Genomic DNA, 21,258 nt, shown 5'->3' with positions numbered 1-21,258 from the left:
TCTGGAAAGATAGTACAGTTGTTGTGGAAAGTGTCCACTGGAACTGTCTCCAATCTTGTTTTGATTGGCCAATTACTGCAAGAGTGTTTATTATTGTCACTGCTATGAAAATTAGCTGCAAATTATTAAATGTAAAAAAAAAATCCCTAAATCTTGTATTATAAATTAATAAAACCTTTCAAATAATACTCCGGTGTTCCTGTGAATTTTAAGATATTATTATTATTAATTTATTTTATTTTTTTGTCATGAACCCCCACCCATTTGCTTACTGGGCAACATCCTTACAGTCATGAAAAAATACACCAAATAGAAATACTACAGTAAGATATAAACTAATGGGTATGTAATATATATAATGTGCATACAACTGCAGTACTATTAACCATTGCTAGTTTACATTTCGGTGACTATCTTCTAGCATGTTACTTTATACGTTATTATTATTATTATATGTGCTTTGGGTCTGGCGTTGCGTTAAAAGACAAATAACCGTTTTTACAACCTATTGGGTTGAAAGACATTGTCACGTCCTTTATAAATGAATCCGCAGCTCTGTGTGTGTTTGCGTGGTGCTGTGGTTCAGCCTCTAGATGGCGATCTGGTTCCGGTTCTCTGAGGGGTTCTGTGACGTCATCCTTGACTGCGCGCTTCCAATATTTCTCTCATTTACTAAAAAAAAATGCTCTCATTTACTACTAGGCCAGATTGAATTGATTGACCGATTCAATTGTTTCGGCACAATTGAATATAAGCTTGTTCTTGTGTTGATGCAATGACACTTTCTTAAACACGTATTAAATAGAGGAGCCAGCATAAACAATATTATTAGTTACCTTTGTATTCATGCTCTGGAAAGGCAATAGTCGTTTTGTTATGACCGTGAATTTCCACTGACCGCTTGACAGCAGGCTAAGTAGCGTGACCCATAACATTTCTTTCCTCTTTTAATGATCGCAATGAGCCTTAATTTATTGTAGACCTTTTCTAGTTTAATAAAAATTTCCTTCTGTTTTTGAAAAGTCCTTTCATGACTTATTGTTGAGACGTTTCCAGTTGACGTTGGAAGAGAACAGAAGAAAGAAGTATTGTCCAGATCATGCACTGCAGCTCACAAAGTCTTAATCGCTTCATAGTGAACTGTTCGTGGTGTGAGCCTGTTTCTTTTTGCACTGGGCCACACAATCATAATAAATCTGGTATGAAAGTCAGAGAATGAACCACAGTCTAACCTTGTATCTGCTAAATATTTAAAATTAAACACCTAAAATGAAAAAAATATATATGCATAACGTCATATTTACTTATGTACAACTACTGTTCAAAAGTTTGGATTCTGTAAGATTTTTGTTTTTGAAAGAAGTCTCTTCTGCTCACCAAGGCTGCAAGTATTTGATCAAAAATACATTTAAAACTAATATTGTGACTTTTACCATTTAAAACGACTGTGTTCAATTTGAACATGTAATTTCTTAAATGTATTTTATTCTTGTGATGCAAAGCTGAATTTTCAGCATCATTACTCCAGTCAAGTGTCACATGATCCTTCAGAAATCATTCTGATATGCTGATATGCTGCTTAAGAACCTTTTATTATTATAATTGTTGAAAAGCAATGTTTATTATTTTATTTTAAAAATAATAATCATTATTTTTAAGGGGGTGATTCTTTTCTATGCCCACTGAATACTGTCATAATTACTCCCGAAAATTATTTGCACCAAATCTCTATAACCACAGCTTCCAATTTTTTTACAGTAGCCTAACGGTTTTGAAAGATATGTTTATTGAATATGTTCATTGGTTATATATTTGTGTAGGCCTAATTGTGATTAGCTCCAATTTAGTCAGCCTGAATCCTGTCAGTCTTCTCAACTTTAGCTGTAATAATATACTTAACCTGTGAGTTCAGGTCTCTGTTGCTTGTTATGTGTGAAGGGATGGATCAGGTCCAGGGTTAACCTAAACAGTAAGCACCATTAATGGTTTAGCAGGAAGTCTCGTGGGGGATTGGAAAGAAACGGCAAGAGTGATGGAGCAGCTGCCTCACAACTTAAAACCTCTCTCTTTATCCTTCTGTTTGGTTTTAGGGATTCCCTGAGGTCAAACACAAATATGTATGGTCAGTGGAAGTGGTGTGATCTATTTAACCCCCAGAGACCTTTCTCCAAGAACCTCTATATATCTTTCACTCTAAAATGCATCTTTTCATGTTTCTTCACTGCCATTATCCTCTCCCTGGCCTCATGTCCATCAGATATGCATTTCAGAATCTAACCGGAAATAGTAGGTCATCCAGGTACTTTTCGCCTGCTCTTTCATGAATACTGTGAATTTGGACATATACGTTTTTCATATTAGGGAAGTATGCAGTTTCGGATACAGCCAGTTTTGTTACAGACAAAAGGTCAGATTTTGTACCCTACTGTACATATTTAGAACTGATCAACTACAACTAGATCAAAGCCATTAAAATGTTTGTGCTTGTGTGTTCTTTGTGGCTCTTATCTTAATTGTAACTGCACGTCTGGGGATCCTTTGTATTTATCATCTCCACGCTGCAAACAAAAAACATCCCCCATCATCCATAACTCTTCATTAGGTTTTCTCTAAACAAAATATACAGACATGTGCCTAAACCAAGCATCAGCTCAGTTGCTATGTTTATCATAAGGTTTTTGTGTTGCGTGCTTGTTTGCATTCCTCTTTCCTAATCTTTCTCAGACATTTAAAGGGGATCCATCCAACCCGTGAAAGCAGCTTGCGACACAAAAACACGCTTATGACTTAATATGATGTCTTGTTTTTAGATGTGGTACATGAGGACTAATTCCATCTGTGCGCAGAATGATTTATGGCAGCCTGTTTGGAGCACTATTCTGACTTAAGTGAGCTTGCCGAATTATTTCTCACATTGTATAACCATGGGATGTTTTTTTGCGAACCAAGTGGACTGCCAACCTTTAGGTCCCTGGAGTCTGTCATGCCATTATGTCATCCAGCACTAAAAGTCCATGAGTGGTGTATAAAAGATTTAGTTTCTGTATGTTGCTTAAGACATTTTAATAAAGCTCCTCAATGATTTCACCGATGATCTGCATTTCCAGTAAGTGTGAGATCTTTATGCTGTGCCAGCCAAAGAAAGTGTGAACCATCCGTGTGCTGAAATATGTTACTTAAGTCACAGGAGGAGGTCACAAGACCGCTAAAGGTCATCTAGAAATCTAATCTCCATTTAGTTCTGCAGGACAAACAATCCAAAAACATTTTATTTCAAAGTGCATGTTTGAGATTAAAGGAGTTTGATTTATATCCTGATGATTTGTACAAAACAGCTTTGTAATGCTCAGTCTTTTCCTGCACTGTAATACTTGTGGTTAATGTTTTTTAATTCATCTTGAAATTTCCCTTTGTATGTAACTGAATCTCTGCAACTTTCCCACCATATTAATTAGTGAGTAAAATTAGTTTCATAATAGCCCATTGCAGTTTGCTGTTTATAAACATTAAATGTAAAATGCTTATATTATATAATGAATTTTCTCACTGAAAAGTAAATTATCCCAATATACCTTTATGATCTGGGGTTATAACCAGTCATACTCACAAGTGTGCATGCTAACTAAAAATCACAAGAGACAAAACTGCACTAACACAAGTTTCATAACTAATCAAATGGTTAGTTTCGAACCTCGAATTTGATTGGCTGTGCGGTGTTCCATTTTTAGCAACATCATATGACCCCTTTAAGAATTCTCATGGATCACATGACATAGCCGGTGATGGGAGGAGCTAGGTCCACGTGCATTGAATGATTGATTGGCTACTTTTGTTTGGTGTGTGTGTCTCTGTATGGGCAGCATGTAGTAGAAGCAGTCACTCCTTTTCCTTCTCTCCAAGCTGAGAGATTTTGTAGAGTTGGTGTGTGCCTGACTATATCTTGGCTTGAGAACTCTCCTATGTGTTTAACCATCCTGGTAACATATTCCTAAACCATATTTTCACTGTTTGTGTTTGTATCACTCCGCTTTTCTGTGTTTGCAGATTCTAGACAGTCTGTCAGTCGGGTCTGTTGATTATTCGTGGTGGGGATTTTCTGCAGGTTACATTGTTACACAATTAGGTGGCGACAAGTGGCTTCATGAGCAAGTCACTGAATCATACGATTCGTTTTGATTCATTTAGGAATGAAACCCCTCTAGCGAGTGATGCTCAGGGACACACAGGTCGATTCTGCTTTGGCTTCATTTGGACTAGCAATATTGTTTCTAAAATGTAAGTTTGTTTATTGAACTTTCCTATAAAAGCAACATTACACTCATTGGTCTGAATATCAACACGCTTACTCCCGTGATATTGAGTGTGCACACAGGGCCCACTTATTCTACATCTGGGGATTCTGTTGGGTGCTGTGAAACTTGTCCAGACCCGCCTCCTGACTGATGTGGAAAATTGAGCTCACTTTTATCATTTACTGGCAGAACATTCATGACTCTTCCATTAAAGGAGCATGTCAGAAGTTCATGTTCATCAGCGTCCAAGAAGATGAGGAAAGTGCATGGTTCAATCTAATGTTTCATGGAAGCTTTTTAGGGGAATTGTGAGCCTGAAGTGCATTTCTCTTTATCCCTAGGTGTACAAGGCACACACCTTCAAGGTGATGTGTGCAGCCCCACACAGGTGTTCAGTTGTTCTGCTAGGTGTTGGCTTCCATTTAAAAACCGCAGAGGAAGCCCTTGTGCTATGGACACATAAAGAGCAGAGACGCCCTGCAATAAATCAACTCTGCTGCTGGGTCTCCCAATCTCTGCTTCAGGCTCTGCAAATGTTCCATTTTCAGTAGTTTATTCTGTTGTACAAAATCTTGCTGCGCTGTCAAATTTTTGCCAAGCTTATTATATTGTCAGCTTTGACTACAGATTCATATCAGCTTGTTTTGATTATTGCAAACAAGGATTAAATATTTTGGCTATTTCAGACTTCACAGTCAAATGTAACGAGTCACAGAAGTGACTCAATATTTCGGATTCAATACAAATTGAACTGGTTCAACGCAACTCATTTGTCAGCATTTGTGGCACAATGTTGATTACCATAAAAAACATTTTGACTTATCTCTTCTTAATGCTAAAAAAACTCGGTTATTGTAAGAAACTTAAAATGGAACTAAATGGTGCTATTTTTTTGTATAGAATTTAAAGCCAAGCTTGGAAGTTGAGTTTGACGGCTTTCTTTCTGACACCTTTCAGTCCTCACTGACTTAACGGTTTCAGAACTGGCCTGCTCTGTGGCTCCGGATCTTCATCATAAATCCAGACACTGCACTGGCAGCAGTACATAATATCTAAACTCCTGAAGATGATTCATTTATATTCATTTCTCATATAAGTGTAGAAGGATGAGCTAGATTGTTTTTTAAAGATGTTGGAGCTCCTAGTCTCCAGCATGCAAACTGTTGGCTCTGAGAATTCGATGCTGGGGATGTGCTATGTATTAGCCTGTGCTTGGCAGAATATTAGGGAGACTGGGCTCTCTCCTGGGATACTGGATTTTGTGCTTAAATGGACAAAAGATAGAGGTTGGACAAGAGGACACGCAGCTGCAGCCCAGTCTTTGTATCATCTCATCTCAGTCTCCGAGTCCTCATGCTATTAATTAAAAAAGAGCAGGACTGATCTTAGAGTCTGAGCGCTGTTTACAGCTGCGCCTGCTCTTGAGCTGAAGTTTGATACACAAGAGAATAACAGAAAGTCAGTGCGGGACATTTATTGCACATCTTTGCATTATTTAACTTTAACGTTGCACAACAGAAACTGGATTTCTTATGTGTGGCTCATTTGTGCTGCTTGAGTCTCCTGTTAACAACATATGGGGCATTTAAAAATCCAACACCTCATGCACCATAAGCCCAGATCACTGTTAAAACACTGAATCTCCCACTAGGGGTCCACGGACCCCTGGTTGAGAAACACTGCACTAGATCATCTGTTTTCAGATCAAAGTTTCATGCACCAGAGCTGTAGCATTAAAAAATCTTGCTGTGAAGAACAAGTTTGAAAGCAAACCGCTAGTTTCCATTATTTACTGAAAATCTTCTGTGTAGCTCTCAAGTAAAATATGACAGCAAGCATCAAGTCTGATGTCACTGAAGAACAAATCATTTTGATTTTCATGTTCAGATGAACCATACTTTTAAAGAGCCATTTGAACTTGGCATGACCCCTAAAAATGAACATTTGCTGAAAATATACTAACCCTCAAGCCATCCCAGATGTAGATGAGTTTGTTTCTTCATTGGAACAGATTTGGAGTAATGTAGCATTGCATTTTCCTTCCTGAAAAAGTCCATCCCCTCTTGACGTCTCACATCAAAATCCACTGAAATATTTGTTTAGAATTGTTTTGGCTTGAAAACAGTACTCGATCTGTGAGTATTTCTCTCCTGAGCTTTATCACTGGAGAAAGCAATATTATGGATAAGAGACTCATTTGAAGTTAACTTCTTGATGGATTTGTTTCTTACAAACACGCAGTTTTTCACTTCACAAGATGTTAATTGATGGACTGGAGTTGTGTGGATAACTTGTGAATTATTGTGGTGTTTTTAATCAGCTGTTTGGACTCTCATTCTGACGGCACCCATTCACTGCAGAGGATCCATTGGTGAGCAAGTGATGTAATGCTACATTTCTCCAAATCTGTTCAGATGAAGAAACAAACTCATCTATATCTTGGATGACCTGAGGGTGAGTACATTTTCAGCAAACTTTCATTTTTGGGTAAACTGTTCCTTTAAAAAAGGGGGGAAATGACTTTATTATAGAACAACTAAAACAATATCTGTTCCAAATGACACCTACTTGGTTATATAAAATATTCTTATTTGAATAAACCAATTGAAGCACATTTAAGTCCACATGACAAAACATTTTTGCAGTGTAGAAAAGAGCTTACTCACTTTAGCTGTGAAGTATGGGAAGGCCCTAGAGAGCTTTATTCCCATAGTTTCAGTATGCAAGTGTAACTGTCTTGTAACAGGCCCATGATCTCTGAACTTTATGTCCTGAATAGAGCACAGAGCTGGTGTCAAATGCGGCTGTTCTGAGCAGATTAATGTGAGGATGGGATGTTGGTTTTGTTGCTGGTACAAACTCGCTGTCACAATCCACTCTTTTATAGCGCCGTCGCTCTGTTTTTATAAGCTTCTCTCAGATAGATTCCTGCTGTCATGGACAGGGATGGTGTTTTCTTTGGCCAGACACTAAATGTTTGAGATCGCGCACAAATCTTCTGCAACACCGACATGCATTAACAGTGCTGTTGTGATGAGCCTGGTCTTGCTGGTGCCCCAGAGGAGCGATGCTCGCTGTACAGCGCTGGAATCCACATCAGACGGAAAGAAGTTGAGAAAAAAACCTTGTCTGGGCAGGGCTCTTTGAAATACATTGAAATACCAAAAGTGAGATTAGTAAAGCAGATTAAAACAAAATCTGGAAGAGGCTGTGTGTAATACGAGAATTTTATTTATGTGCTGTTTTTTTTTTTTTATCACCAGTAGTGTGAGGTTGCTTTGACCCAGTCTTATGGCTGTTATTTATGAATAGATGGAGTAGAAAAGTTGTATGCTGATTTACAGCTCAGTCTCCTGTACTATTATCCCAGCACTCTCCATACAGTCTGTCCTCCTTCAAGTGAAGGAGATATAAAGTTGCCTGCCAAAACCTCAGTGAATTCCTGATGAAGGAAAGAATGCAGCAGGAAAAGAAGCCACATTTTCTTCCCTTCATCCGACTCACTGTTTTTTTTTCCTCTTAAAAAAAACTTAAAACTGTCCTATCCATTCTCCACAATTGTCTCTTTTTTTTCCTGTTTCACAATTTTGGCAGGCATAAGTGCTCCAAATGCTATAGGCTGGAAGAAAACATTGTAGCAGAACTGAATAGTTTTGCATCCTTTTGAATGAAGTCTAATGAAATAAGTCTGTATGAATGGTTAAATATTTACAATTTTAATAATCATATTGGCCCCACTTTATATTAAGTGGCCTTAACTACTATGTACTACATAGTTGTTAAGGCCACTTAACATAAAGTGGGTCCATTATATTTGTTTTTCTTGTTGTTGTTTTTAAAGGATGGTGCTCTACTACACTTATTAAAGCTACAGGGAAAGTACAAGGGAAAGCAGTTGTGTTTGTTTTGTTGTGAAGTGTCAAAGGGGAAATGTGTCATTACGCAGTATCAGAGACAGAATGCAGGCCGTTTCGTTTGTTTGGCTTGTGAAGTACGTCTGGTAATTAGTTTGAGCTGTGGTGAAGGAAAACTGCGGTCATGCAGATGACTACAATGCACTGGGAGGCTCAAACGTGTCTCAGCGTTGGATTAGAAATCACATTTGAAACCCAGGAGATGAAAAGGTCTTTGTTCTGGTTGTTTCTTTGCTTATGCATGAGCTTATGCTGTGAATAGATATATAAATGAATTCTGACAGCTTAGAAAATAAATCTGTGGTTTATAAGGGAATATATTTTTGAAAATTGAAATTGTGGCCACACACTCTGTTTTGTATTTTAGGCAGGCTGCTCATGAGCAGTGGTTTATATTGTAGTTTTCTTTTATGCATTAGGATGTGGCTTTAGTCATTCTAGAACAATCCAGTTGCAGACAGATCCACATGAGTCTGCTGCCTCAGGAGGCTTTCAGCCTGCTCCTCCAGTCACTCCCAGTTGTCATGGTTGGAGTGTAAATTACTATTGTCATTCTTATCAAATCCCAACACAACCCTGTTTGCAATTCAGCTTAGTTTTCTCCTTAAAGGGAAAGAGAATTCAGCATTAACTTATAATAGGGATAGTTCAACCAAAAATAAAACGCTTGTCATTATTTGTTTACTCTCATTTTGTTCTAACCTGTATGCTATGGAAACTTGTTTCTATCATGGGATAAAAAAGTTAACTGTGACTTTTTATCTCACAATTCTGAGTTGATACAGTATGTTGCATTTCTGGCTTTTTTCCTTGCAATTCTGAGAAAATTGCAGTTGTGAAATACAAATGCATAATTGAGAGTTTATATCTTGCAATTTGGAATTCATAACTTGCATTTCTAAGAAGAAAAGTCTTATGATATAAAATCGTAATTGCGAGGCAGGATTGTGAGATGTGAACTTGCAATTCTAAGAAAAAGATCTGAGATAAAAAGTCACAATTGCTTTTTAATGGTTTTTATTATGTGGCAGAAACTGGCTTCCATAGCATGCTGTAATAATGTGAAATAAGTAATTTATAGTGACCAACATGCAAAAAAACAAACAAATAATAATTATAATAAATAAAGACAGCATACAGGTTCGTAACAGCATGAGGATGAGTAAATAATGACAAAATATTTATTTTTGGGTGAACTCTTCTTTTAAAACATCAGTGATCCTGGCAATCAATGTTTGATAATCACCTGTGCATACAGAGCAAATACAAGTGTGAGAGCCAAAGAAGCCGTGCTAAGCGGTTCACTGTGAGGTCCACCGTAAATATTTGTGATTGTTTATAGAGAGCCTCTGAGCAGATTTTACTCTCTGTTTTTTGACTTGTGTTTTTTCTGCGGCCGTTTTTCTGTCATAACTAAACACAGGTTTAGACAGCTTGATTTCTGCTCTCTTCCCCCACATGGCCACAACAGCTCAGTTTAAGTAGTAAATGAGTAATAAATGAACCCAAAGCTCCAAAGTGGAGGACTATTATCCCAAATATGTGCATTAATCTGCCATGACCACAGCAGAATTTTATATTTGCTCAGCTGTTTGGGAAGCCCTTTCTCCAATCAGCTCACTGCGCTGATATAAAACCTCTGTGTTTCAGTGCAATATTTATGGCATATATAAATGTTCTTCCTCAGAACGGCTTGAAAAACAGCACGCATTCGTGCAGGGCTGACGTGGAGCACATTAAAGTGGCCATTACTATGGGAGTCCTTTCACGAGGTCAGGCGTCCAGATGAGTGTTGGAGTGTGTCTGTGGTAACATCTGCAAAGCAGTCACATCAGACTCTGTACAGCTGTCTCTGTCTGCCAGTCCTGACATTATGACTATTCACACTCAGAACACTGCTGGGAATCTCCAACATGACCAAATCATTTACTCAACTCCTCTCAGACGTGGATCAAGCTTAATGTTTCGCAGAAATCGCTTTATACCCATCATCTATAATCATGTGTTTGTTTGTTTTCAGGTATGCTGTAGTGCACACAACAGTTGTCTATTGTATATATATAGTAAGTTTGAATATACTCTAATGGAAATTAAATTTGAGATGTTCAGTAGATGGACAGATTATCAGTGAATGAACATGAAAATCAAAAATGATCACTTACTTACCCATATATCATTTCAAACCTGTATGACTTTCTTCTGCAGAACACAAAAGAAGAAATAAGAAATGAGTGGCTAAAACAATTAGATATTTTTCAAAGTATGTTTTGACTTTGAATATTAGTGTACAAGTCGTCTGAACCACTTTTATTATTCTTTAAAGGTGCTTTTTTAAATCATTTTTTAAGCTTATAAATGGCCGCATTCTAAATACAGGATGAAATAACAGAGTAAATGATGACAAAATGTTTTCGAGTGAGCTATTGCTTTAAGTGGTGGGTGAAATGTGTTTTTTGTTACACAGCTACTGTAATGGGAAAAAGAAACATTTATGTAAGACTGCAAGAAGCAAGACATTTCTGCTGCAGACAGAAGTTTGCTTCAGCAACATGTCTCTTTTTCTTGGCTTCATATTTCACCATGTGGACAATCATTTTCCAATACGGTAATAATGCCTTCATTTCCACCATGTCAGCACAGTGGATGCCACCCCTGTTGAAAAAACCAGCATATGCTGGTTAGGTATGTTTTGACCAGCATAAACCAGCAAAAGGACCAGCATAAACCAGCAAAGGACCAGCTTAAACCAGCATCCCAGCGACAAAACATACCTAACCAGCATATGTTCCTAAATGGACAAATTAATCAAAATAAGAACTGTCATTCTTAGTTAAAACGTCATTTAGTTAAAAACTCTGGATTTTAGCACACAGCCTATGATAGTAATTATCTGGAATTACTTTTCAAAAGATTTCTAATGACCAAAAATTACTTCCAGTTATTGGTATGGCTGAGCTCTTAAACATGATAGCAGCTTATCATTACAAAGTTGTTCAAGGATTAGGAAAAGTCCTTATTAATAATGTTTTATTTCAACAAAACCGAGCAACCCGGTGCTTGGAGCCAGTTACATGCTCCTTATAAATGTTTTTGCGATAAGAATATTTTGTTCTGCATTCCTCGACGACTTTTTGCAAATGATGTGTTTTCGTGTCGATTTTCCGCTCACTCCTCTGAGCTGCCAAGTTGGGAATGAGCTCATACTGTGGGGAAGCAGAGCTGCATTTATACCACTCTGGATCTCCTGGGGAGAGCGAGCCTGCGAGATGAGGAGGGGAAGCACAAAATGAGAGAGCGAGAGATCGAGTTTGTCAGAAGAGGTTAGAGAAGAAGAAAGAAGAAACTGCAGCACAGTAGTGGTCAGAGTCAAGGTGGACAGCTGTGTTGTGGGAGAGGAGAAGTCAGACCCATTGAAGGGGAACAGAGAACAGTAGAAGACACAAAGGACAGTCAGTGGCCTCATCTGCTGTTTGACACATTGATGAGGTCCAATTAAAAAAGCTGGATGATTAAAAAGACACGATGGAAGAGCAAAAAAGCTGGATTGTTTAGGTTCATAGGTCTGATCTTATATGGTTAATAGAGGTACTGCATTTCCAAAACTGCTTAAAGTGGTCATCGGATGCTCATTTTGCACAAGTTGATATGATTCTTTAGGGTCGTAATTAAAAGTCTATAACATACTTTGGTTAAAATTTCTCAATGTTAGTGTAAAAAACACCTTTTTAAACCTGCTACGTCATTCTGACAGGAATCTCAGAACAGCCTGGTTTGAGAAAGGGGATTTTAAAATAGGGATTTAAAAAAAAACACTGGATGGATTTTTATAATTATAGGATGGATGTGTACGCACACTTCCAACATACATTTATGTTCAAACAACTTGAAAAGTGAATTTTGCATCCGATGACACCTTTTAAGTGAAGTTCTTTCTCCTGCTACACTGTAAATAAAGGTTATCAGAGTTTATACTACGGGGCTGTTGAACGCAAGGAGTGCAATTATTTTCAGAGAAACGCACGGCTATATTTAGGTCTTGACCGCTTAGGAAATTAATCCTGCACACAAGAGCATTTTAAGGACAAAAACCTGACGAATGTCTTGAAATACAACATCTGAACAATATTTGAGGTGTGGTAACCGTAGTATAGGCTATGCAGAATAATTGACTCGGGTCCTTTGAATTATTAGAAGATAATACACACATCGTGGCCGCATCACCACCTCGGGTGTGCATTATTTTTCTAATAATTCAACGGCCTGTCATCAATTATTCCTTAAATGTTTTACAAGAAAATACTATTTCAGTTTTTCTACTTAATTTCATGTTTAATTCAGTCTGTTACTTTATAATTATTTGTGAAATTTACTAGCAGTTTCTGAGCTATTTTCCAACACCAAATGTTTTTCAAATGTATAGCCTACAATTTTTGCCATTTTATAATTATCATGCATGTAGTTTTATGATCTCATTTTAAGTGAGAAACTACGTTGCATGCATGTAAAAAATATTTTAATTATTTTTTGCATTCATTTTAACATAAGATCTTGTTGAAGAAGTAGTCCATGCACACATTATTTCATCTTTCCCCATATTGCAGTCTGATTGACAGTATGCTGTGGAAGTGAGTCAAGCACAATGACGATTGTTATGACAAGCTTTATCCGCTGTTGTGAGTCCAAATCACTGGGTCGAACCAAAAGTCAATTAATGGATTAAAGAGAACAGAGGGAGTCTCTGATCTTGTTAACAATACATATTTGCTTGGATGGCTACTGTACACTGAGCCTCAGTCTAATGGGAATTAGGGGTTGGGAGAGAATGGGACACCTTATATAGATTTGAAGCTGTGCACTAACCACACCTATATATGTAACACAGAGTTCATACATACATTCACAGTGCATTTAATAGGAGTGCCACTGAATAGGTCTTGGTCTTTATTCCTGTGCAGAGAAGAAAGCATGGCCCCTTAAAAAGGACTGTTATTGAATACTCTTCAAGCTGTTGTGGCTTCTCAGCTTACAGTTCAAGACAAAAAGTCTGCTATCGTCTCTCCCCCATATACATTATCTGTTATTCACTTATAACTGAGATGGGAATCATAAAGAACTGAATGATTCTGGTTCCAACTGTGATTCCTTAAGAGTTCTGGGATTGTTTCAGCAATACATTTCAGGAAAAGTAAAGAACAAAATTGGGTGGTATATATTTTCATTGATTCCTTTATTTTTGTCTTTATGTTTAAATTGGTATGTGAACAATGTGTCAATATTTATTGGTCATAAATACAATAATATCAGTGCTTGGTTCATGGAGTTGGACATTATGATTCAAATTGAGAATCTATTCCAACTGATTCATGAGTGTTTGTGATTCACCAAAAAGAGTCATTTGTTCGAAAATCAGACTTTGCTGGTCACTAAGTTTTTTATTGAATAAAGAAGCTCATAAAAGTTTTTCACTGTCAGTCCACACCGGCACCAACTGAAAAATGCCACAATATCCTGCTTCAAACTATACACTTCAGTGGCTTTGTACTGAAGCATCATATCATAACAGTTGTGTATATGTCTGTGAAGGAAACCCAATGTCCTCTGCATTGACTTGTTTTGCTTCCTTTAGTGGAAGAATTTCCCCTTTTCCATTAACTATGAGCTTCAAAGCCTCTCCTACAGCAAATTATCCAGTGTTGCCGTAGAAAAGGCTTTTCTGTTTGTCTGGAAAAAAAAAAAACTTTAAAGAAGAGAAGACAAGAATCAGTTGTTCTGAAAATAGACAGCCTATAGTGAATAGAGAAAAGGCCACAGAGGCACAGGACTCGAGCTGGAGCTGGAGGTGATAAAAGATCAGCTTTTGAGGAATGGACACACTTTCAAAGGCCCCTCCTCGTGGCCCCACCTCCCTCCATGAGGCATGAAGCCAGGACAGGTCAAGAACAAGAGTCCCACTGTAAAGCGATCTGGGGATTGTCCAAGGTAGCAGATTCCTGTCGAGTGAATGAGCTTTAGGCTGCATTTCCAATGTCCTAACCCCTTATCACTAACCGTGAAAGAGCTTAGCAAATATCAGTGGCTTGTCAGCTAGAATGATATCCACTTCAGTCTCTGGTGGCTTTTGATGTTAAATAAGATATATGTCTGGAAGTGTCTGAAAGAAAACCTGGAGAAAGAGGGCAGGAAACACACAATGTGTACCACGTGTCAGAGCCAGCACACGTCAACAGAATCTCACTCACCCACCGTGACACTCAATGTAGTACATGATACCATCACTGAACAGTGTTTTGCTATGGTATTAGACATTTACAGACTTCCAGAACCCCTACAAGACTTCAAACATTCCTTATCCTGGTGCAAAACCACAGGCTGAGTAAACAGCCCTGGGGTGTTGTGGAAAAAATCTTTTGTATTGGAAATGAAGCAGATCTAGTTATATACTAAGATTAACCGTAGTATGGAAGCCTTAAAATAAAAATTAATAAAAAAGTGATTGCAACTTTATATCTCCCACTTGTGGCTTTATATCTCTGTGCCTTTATTTCTTGAAATTTGACGTTGAATCTCGCAATTGTGACTATATCTCACAATGTAACTATTTTTATTTTTTTTAATCTCACAATTATCTTTTTAACTCCAAGGCTGCAGGCTAGCATACTTTGGCACACGATTGTATGGCTTGTTTAGTTGAGCAAAAGTGATATGATTTGATATGCTTTTTATGCACACAAAGGCAATTTAATCTCTTTTTTCCTTTGCTACGCACGCGCACACACATATTGTTGGAGACTGTTTAAAGCTGTGTATTTGAGGCATTAAGGCCCCTTGTTTTGTGCAATGCATCTTAGAAATGGAAATCTTTTGACTGAGGGCTTTCCGAAATGTTTTGTGCAGGTTAGGGCAAGTGGTGTGAGTGCTTGAGGAAGATCAAGGTCAGAAGGTTATATTCAAGCTTGCATTATGCAGGACGCCATCACGACTGCAACACACCCAAGTATTTCTGGAATGTGTCCTCCTATAATACCAACCCTCTAACAATTGGTCATTTTAACCCATTTAACCCAGAACAGTTAAGATTAGTCACACCTATAGGTAGCTTTAAGGAGTCATAATAAGCAATACATGCTAAAACAGTTACCTAAACACATGTGCTTGCACTCGCTTTGAGTGGCACAGTAACATGTAGTGTAATTTAGCTGAAGTGAGAAGGAATGTATATCCTCAAGACATGCTTGCCTTGACTCTAGCCTATGTTAGACAGCTTAATAACACCTGCAAGAATATTTTAATGTGTGCCAAGGCATGCCCAGAATATATGGTCTTTTAGGAGACAGGTTTGTCATTACATTTAAAGAATAACGATTGAGAGCAGAAGGAAGTACAGTACTGAAGAAGTATCAGACTGTTCACACATAGATGTTGCTTTTGGACGCGCCATCTTTGCCTTTATCCCTGCGGCGGCGGCGGCACTAGGACCACGCGGGGAGGCGCCTCGGTTATTGGGCTTGGACGACTTCAGTTTTGCACTACACCATTCAACGGAAGGCAAGTATGCTGTCTGATGTGATGAGATAAGGGCCGTTGAAAAGAATCGGTATTTGAAGAAAGGATAGGCGGTTAAAAGGATTGTGTATGTTTGGCGGAACTGTCACGCACTCCAGCGCACAGTGGAGATGGGAGTAAACCTGGAGACTGGGATACCCGGTGAACTTTCAGGAGAAGAACCTGTGATTTGGATTTAAACAAGCCTTGTTCATTCTTAATACAGCTTGAAGTTAAGTATCATCCGTTAACGGATTTCTTTTAAACTGTTTTGTGTCATTTCCTCGTCACAGAGAGTGTGCGTAAAGCTGTGGCGCACGGGTCAAACACTGCTGCTCTTGTTGGCTGTACGTATTATTAAACTCTCGTTTTAATTGAGATGCCTCCAAACATTACAAGTTACAGAAATACTATTTATTTAAAGGCGTTTTCGCAATATAAAATGCTTAGTTTGTGTAGATTTGGAATACTACCTCCTAGCAGTCTTTTGCGCAAGTACATTGCAGTTGTTGGTTTGTACAGCCGCAATGGGAAAGTGAGGGTAGGTAAACAGAGTTTGTTTTCTTTGATTTTAACAACGCAAGGCGTGGATAGGGTTGGTTGAACATTCATTCATGATGTGAAGGACAACAAAAAAACGAGATTGGGGGGGGGTTTCAGGACACAAAGGGATGTTGTGGGAAACAGGTTGTTCCCCAGGTGTCCCACATGGGTGTCCATGATGAATGGAGCAGATGATAACGTCCCTTAATACTAGGACTACTCAAGTCATTTGTATTACGCCTATGTTTATAATAGACTATTATGTGCGTCGTGCATTGATGCTTTTTTCCCCAGATTGTAACTTAAAGATGAATAGGCAAGGCACGTATTTGGCAATCATAAATTGAAAATAGTTATAATAAAATTCTAAACTATAATAAAATAAGTATAGTGTTGAGCTCAGTTTTTATATTATAAATCCAGTGGTGTAGTTAGTTGTACACTCAGAAAAAGCTGATTTATTCTACACAAAAAGGGGGTGACAGCAGTTAGTATACAAACTTTATTTTTTACAGGCCAGTGGGTGTTAAGTGTGATGTACAAAACCACTGGTACTTTTAAACAGATTATAGCCAGCTAAATGTAAAATTCATTTATTTTTAAAGTTATAAGGATATGTCTGACATCGTTTTAGAGGATTTTGATCTTTAATCAAACTCTTTCAAACTTTAGGCTACTTCAGACTCTATGGGTTATTACCTTTAGTTTTTTGTCTTTTTTTTTATTGAGCATTCTGACCAAAATGCACTGCACTTATCTATAGTTGCTCAAGAATGTTGTCACCAACACTCTTAAAAAAATAAATGTTCCAAAAGTGAGTTTTCACGATGCCATAAAAGAATGATTTTGGGTTCCTTTCAGTAAAGTTCTTAAAAGAATCCTTTTTTTCCTTAAGGCCGAAGGGATCTATATGACTTTTGCCCACATCTTTACCCCGATGTACATTCGATACTAGTTGTCGAATGTCATAGCCAGTCTGCAAACTTGTGTTGACAGGTTTCACTTTGAATTTTAGCTTCAGACTAATGGGTTATTACCTTTAGTTTTTTGTCTTTTTTTTTATTGAGCATTCTGACCAAAATGCACTGCACTTATCTATAGTTGCTCAAGAATGTTGTCACCAACACTCTTAAAAAAATAAATGTTCCAAAAGTGAGTTTTCACGATGCCATAAAAGAATGATTTTGGGTTCCTTTCAGTAAAGTTCTTAAAAGAATCCTTTTTTCCTTAAGGCCGAAGTGATCTATATGACTTTTGGGAACATGTTTGATATTTTGAGTGAATTTTAGAACACAATGCTTGCATCCAAAATCACATGTTGTCTAGTAGGTACAAAATTTAGTATAACATTTAGTTAACTAACTTCACAACCATTTAAAAAAAGTACATTCTATATAGTATGAATATGGGTAGTATAATGAAATTCGGATGTACTACATCCATCATGTTGTTACTGTCACGTGACCTACCAGCATTACTCGCATCGCTTCACTGTTATTCACAACTTTTCTCCTATAGCTTCATGGGGTGAAGTGTTCACTAAATGCATACTCCAGAGACTCTGGAAAAGTAGTGTTTTTCTAATACTACTCTTGGCAAACTGTTTGACATACTATTGCAGGCAGCAAATGATTTATCATGTCTAGGAACAAGACTTGAAGTGTGTGATGCTCAGTTTTTCTCTGTAACAATTTGCAAAGATGGAAAATGTATTATGCCTAGTGTTTGAAAATTGTGTCATGTAGTGTATTCCAGCCTTTAGTGTGCAAAATTTTAATAATCTGAAGTACATTTTTCCACTATATAAAGAACCTTTTGTTAAAGGTTCTTCATGGAACCATAAATGCCAATAAAGAACCAACATTTTAGGATTAAACACTCAGCATTAAATTTCCTTAGCCTTAAATATGCAAAATGGAGAACATCTTGAGTTTTATTTCATGCTTGCATATATTTTTGTATTTGCTTTTAGGTTGCATACTTCTCAGCCATGGTGCCAAACCGGAGATTGGGTCTGGCCCATCCTTGCTGTATTGGCCTGCTTTTCCTACTCCTCCTGCTCAGCTCAGTTTCAGTGAGAGAACCTCGTCATCAGTCCCACGTCCACCTCCCCTTGCTGATACCTCATGCCACCCTGCCGCTGTCCCGCTCCCGCTTCAGTTCCAAAGCTCAGCTGGACTTCACTACCCACTGCAACGAGAGCTGCTACCGCAAAAGAGAAGACACTGATAAAGAGCACATAGCTTTCGAAACTCTTTATGCAGATGGCTCGCGAACTTTAACCACTGTTGACCTGGAAGTAAACGACACTGAACTTCCTTTCAGGCAGCCCAAAGTAACCACTCCCAGATGTAAGCGGCTAAAACGCCAGATCTACGGTTCAGATGGGCGATTTAACATCCGTGGTGACCACTTCCTTCTGGACTACCCGTTCTCCACAGCCGTCCGCATCTCCACCGGCTGCACTGGAGTTCTGGTGTCCCAGCAGCACGTCCTGACCGCAGCCCACTGCGTGCATGATGGGAAGGATTACGTCAAGGGAGCGAGGAAGCTCAGGGTGGGCTTTCTAATCCCTCCATCTGTTAACGGTACAAGGCCGGGTCAGGCTCCCGTGAAGAAACCCTTAGTGCGCTGGGTGAGAGTTAAACGCACCCGGGTTCCTAAAGGTTGGATTCAAGGTCCTCAAGAGGTCAGCATGGATTTTGACTACGCACTTCTAGAGTTGCGCTGGCCTCACCGGCGTCCCTTCATGCGACTGGCAGTGGCACCCTCATCAGACAATTTGGCTGGTAAACGCATCCACTTCTCTGGATTTGACAGTGACCGGCCTGGGGAACTCGTGTACCGCTTTTGTCCTGTGGTGGATGAGTCCAACGATTTGATCTATCAGCACTGTGATGCCCGCCCTGGAGCGAGCGGCTCTGGTGTTTACGGACGCGTGTGGGACGATACATTAGAGCGCTGGGAGCGCAAGGTCATTGGGATCTTCTCGGGCCACCAGTGGCTGGAAATCAACGGCGAGAATCGCGACTACAACGTGGCTGTTCGCTTCACTCCGCTGAAGTTTGCTCAGATCTGTTACTGGGTTCATGGAAATAAGGTGGACTGCAGTCAGGACTGAAAGTATGACAGAGGAATGGGACAATATCAAATCAGTGGACAAAATATGACATGCCTGATTTTGGAAACGGCACTTTACAGTCCTTTTACGGGTGTGGCTACTGAATCTGAGAAGAAAGAAGGTCCATGGCTGGTAGCTCGATACCCACAGGCTTCGATCACTCACATGGGTTGAACTGGAACTTTGTTTAACCACTACCTTTAGTTTTTGCTCACTATACTGGCAATGTTACGCATAGATTTAGACTTTGAGTCCTACAACACAGTAGATTTATCTTGTCGCGTCTTTGCCAATGTTAAGTAGACATCTGATCTCAGTTATATGATTCTCTCCACAGCCTTGCTTTGTTCAGATTACACATTATAAATGCTTCAAACTGTTCTTTGCACTTTTAGAAAGTAGATTTGGGATGGAGACAGGTTTTCTTACATCTCATCACTTGGGTTTTGGTTAATGCTAGATTAACATGTACAGAGTTTATTTGCTGACTAAAAGTAGATGCAAAAGGGCTATGCTTCCTTCTTTTCCATACCTGCACATCCGTTTGGTCTGCTAAGTATACTATTTTTATGTTTTCTGATTTATGATTAACATAAAAATCGATGACTGTGAGATGTAGTATGGGTGTTTAAATTGAAAGTATATATATTTAAAGAACGGATTCAAAATCTTGTTTATGCATTCATCTGGCACTATGAATATAGGTCACTCTTCTACGGTTACATACTCATTTCCAAGACAGATGAAGACCTCGTATTGGTAACTACAGTATCTACTGCGAAATTATTGTCACTGTTCTTTTATGTTGGAGTAATATAAAGACTGGACACAAACTAAGAGAAAGGTTGTGGGGTAAATGATTATTATTCTATTTTTTTTTTACTTTTATTTTAATAAACTTAAATGTGTCTTGTTTTTGCTGTCATTACAGGTACAGTAACACTTTTATTTGTTACTAAAAATGTGCGAGGTCAATGCTGCAGTAGCTACTGATAGCTTGTGGTTTGTTAATTCATAATTTCAAAAATACTGGAATACGCTAGGAAAAATTCAGATTGTAGTTGAGCACTGGAAGGTGGAAGGTTCATTTTTTTCAGCGGGGTTTTGAAATGAATCTCTACTGCCCTCCACTGGTTCACGTGGGCACATCTTTCATCGAGTCTTTCACAACATGGCTGAGCAGTAGTGCTTACGCTTCAGTCAGTAGCGATTATACTGACGTGATCACGTCATTCAGCAGCATTGCAGAAGCTCAGTGCTTTAAAATAGGTCAAACTGTCCAGTAACTGTTTTTAAAAGAACAAATGGTCTAGCGTACCACACACTTCATTTATTCATTGGTCAATCTAAACTGTTCACAGAAATCCCTTTTTTTTTTTACTGAAAGATTTTGTTCAATACTAATGTATGAGAATGTTTTTCAGTTATTTTATTTCTTGGGCTGCTTCTGATTAATAATAGGTTAATTTTCAGGTTGAATACTACATTAACCCTCTACATACGATTCTAAAGTGAATTTTTTTTTTTTTGTCATTTATCAGTGAATAGACCCAATACGCATCTTCCCATTTACGTTTGATCTTGTATATGGCATTGGTTCTTTTAAGTGCCAGCAGGAGTGAGATGTTGGACTTTAAAAAAAGAAGACCATTTAAAAAAATGTATCTGTTCAGGAGCTGACTCAGTGAAGTTTGTTTTAAGGAACTGCATTTTTATTAACAGTTTTGAATGTAGTTGATATTCAGCAGTTTGATACCATTATCTTGAAATCATAATTATATAACGGCTATTTTTATTATTAGCTTGTAATCTACTGAACTACATGATCAAAGGGCAGTTTGATAAT

The 21,258-nt window shown here is 38.3% G+C and overlaps 1 protein-coding gene across 4 annotated transcripts; it reads left to right on the top strand.

Moving 5' to 3' along the window:
• Positions 1–2,877: 2,877 nt before the first annotated feature.
• prss23 (serine protease 23) lies at positions 2,878–20,375 on the top strand. Of its 4 annotated transcripts, none has more exons than XM_016567746.1 (2): positions 2,878–2,888; positions 18,264–20,375. In XM_016567746.1, the coding sequence occupies exon 2, from the start codon at positions 18,282–18,284 to the stop codon at positions 19,410–19,412; it is 1,131 nt and encodes a 376-aa protein (XP_016423232.1). In that variant the 5' UTR covers positions 2,878–2,888; positions 18,264–18,281; the 3' UTR covers positions 19,413–20,375. The 4 variants fall into 4 exon arrangements, with proteins under 4 accessions (XP_016423232.1, XP_016423233.1, XP_016423230.1 ...); XM_016567747.1 differs by lacking the exon at positions 2,878–2,888 and adding an exon at positions 6,727–6,746; XM_016567744.1 differs by lacking the exon at positions 2,878–2,888 and adding an exon at positions 15,582–15,751.
• The last annotated feature ends 883 nt before the right edge of the window (positions 20,376–21,258 follow it).

The sequence above is a fragment of the Sinocyclocheilus rhinocerous genome, unplaced genomic scaffold (genome assembly GCF_001515625.1).
Source record: "Sinocyclocheilus rhinocerous isolate Xijiao unplaced genomic scaffold, SAMN03320098_v1.1 scaffold662, whole genome shotgun sequence".
In the NCBI taxonomy this organism is placed as follows: Eukaryota; Metazoa; Chordata; class Actinopteri; order Cypriniformes; family Cyprinidae; genus Sinocyclocheilus; species Sinocyclocheilus rhinocerous.
The sequence above is the reverse complement of the archived record's forward strand: the minus strand, read 5'-3'. Positions and strand labels throughout refer to the sequence as shown.

Excerpts from the sequence above, each read along its gene's own strand:
- prss23 (XM_016567746.1), top strand. The coding sequence starts at position 18,282 with ATGGTGCCAAACCGGAGATTGGGTCTGGCCCATCCTTGCTGTATTGGC.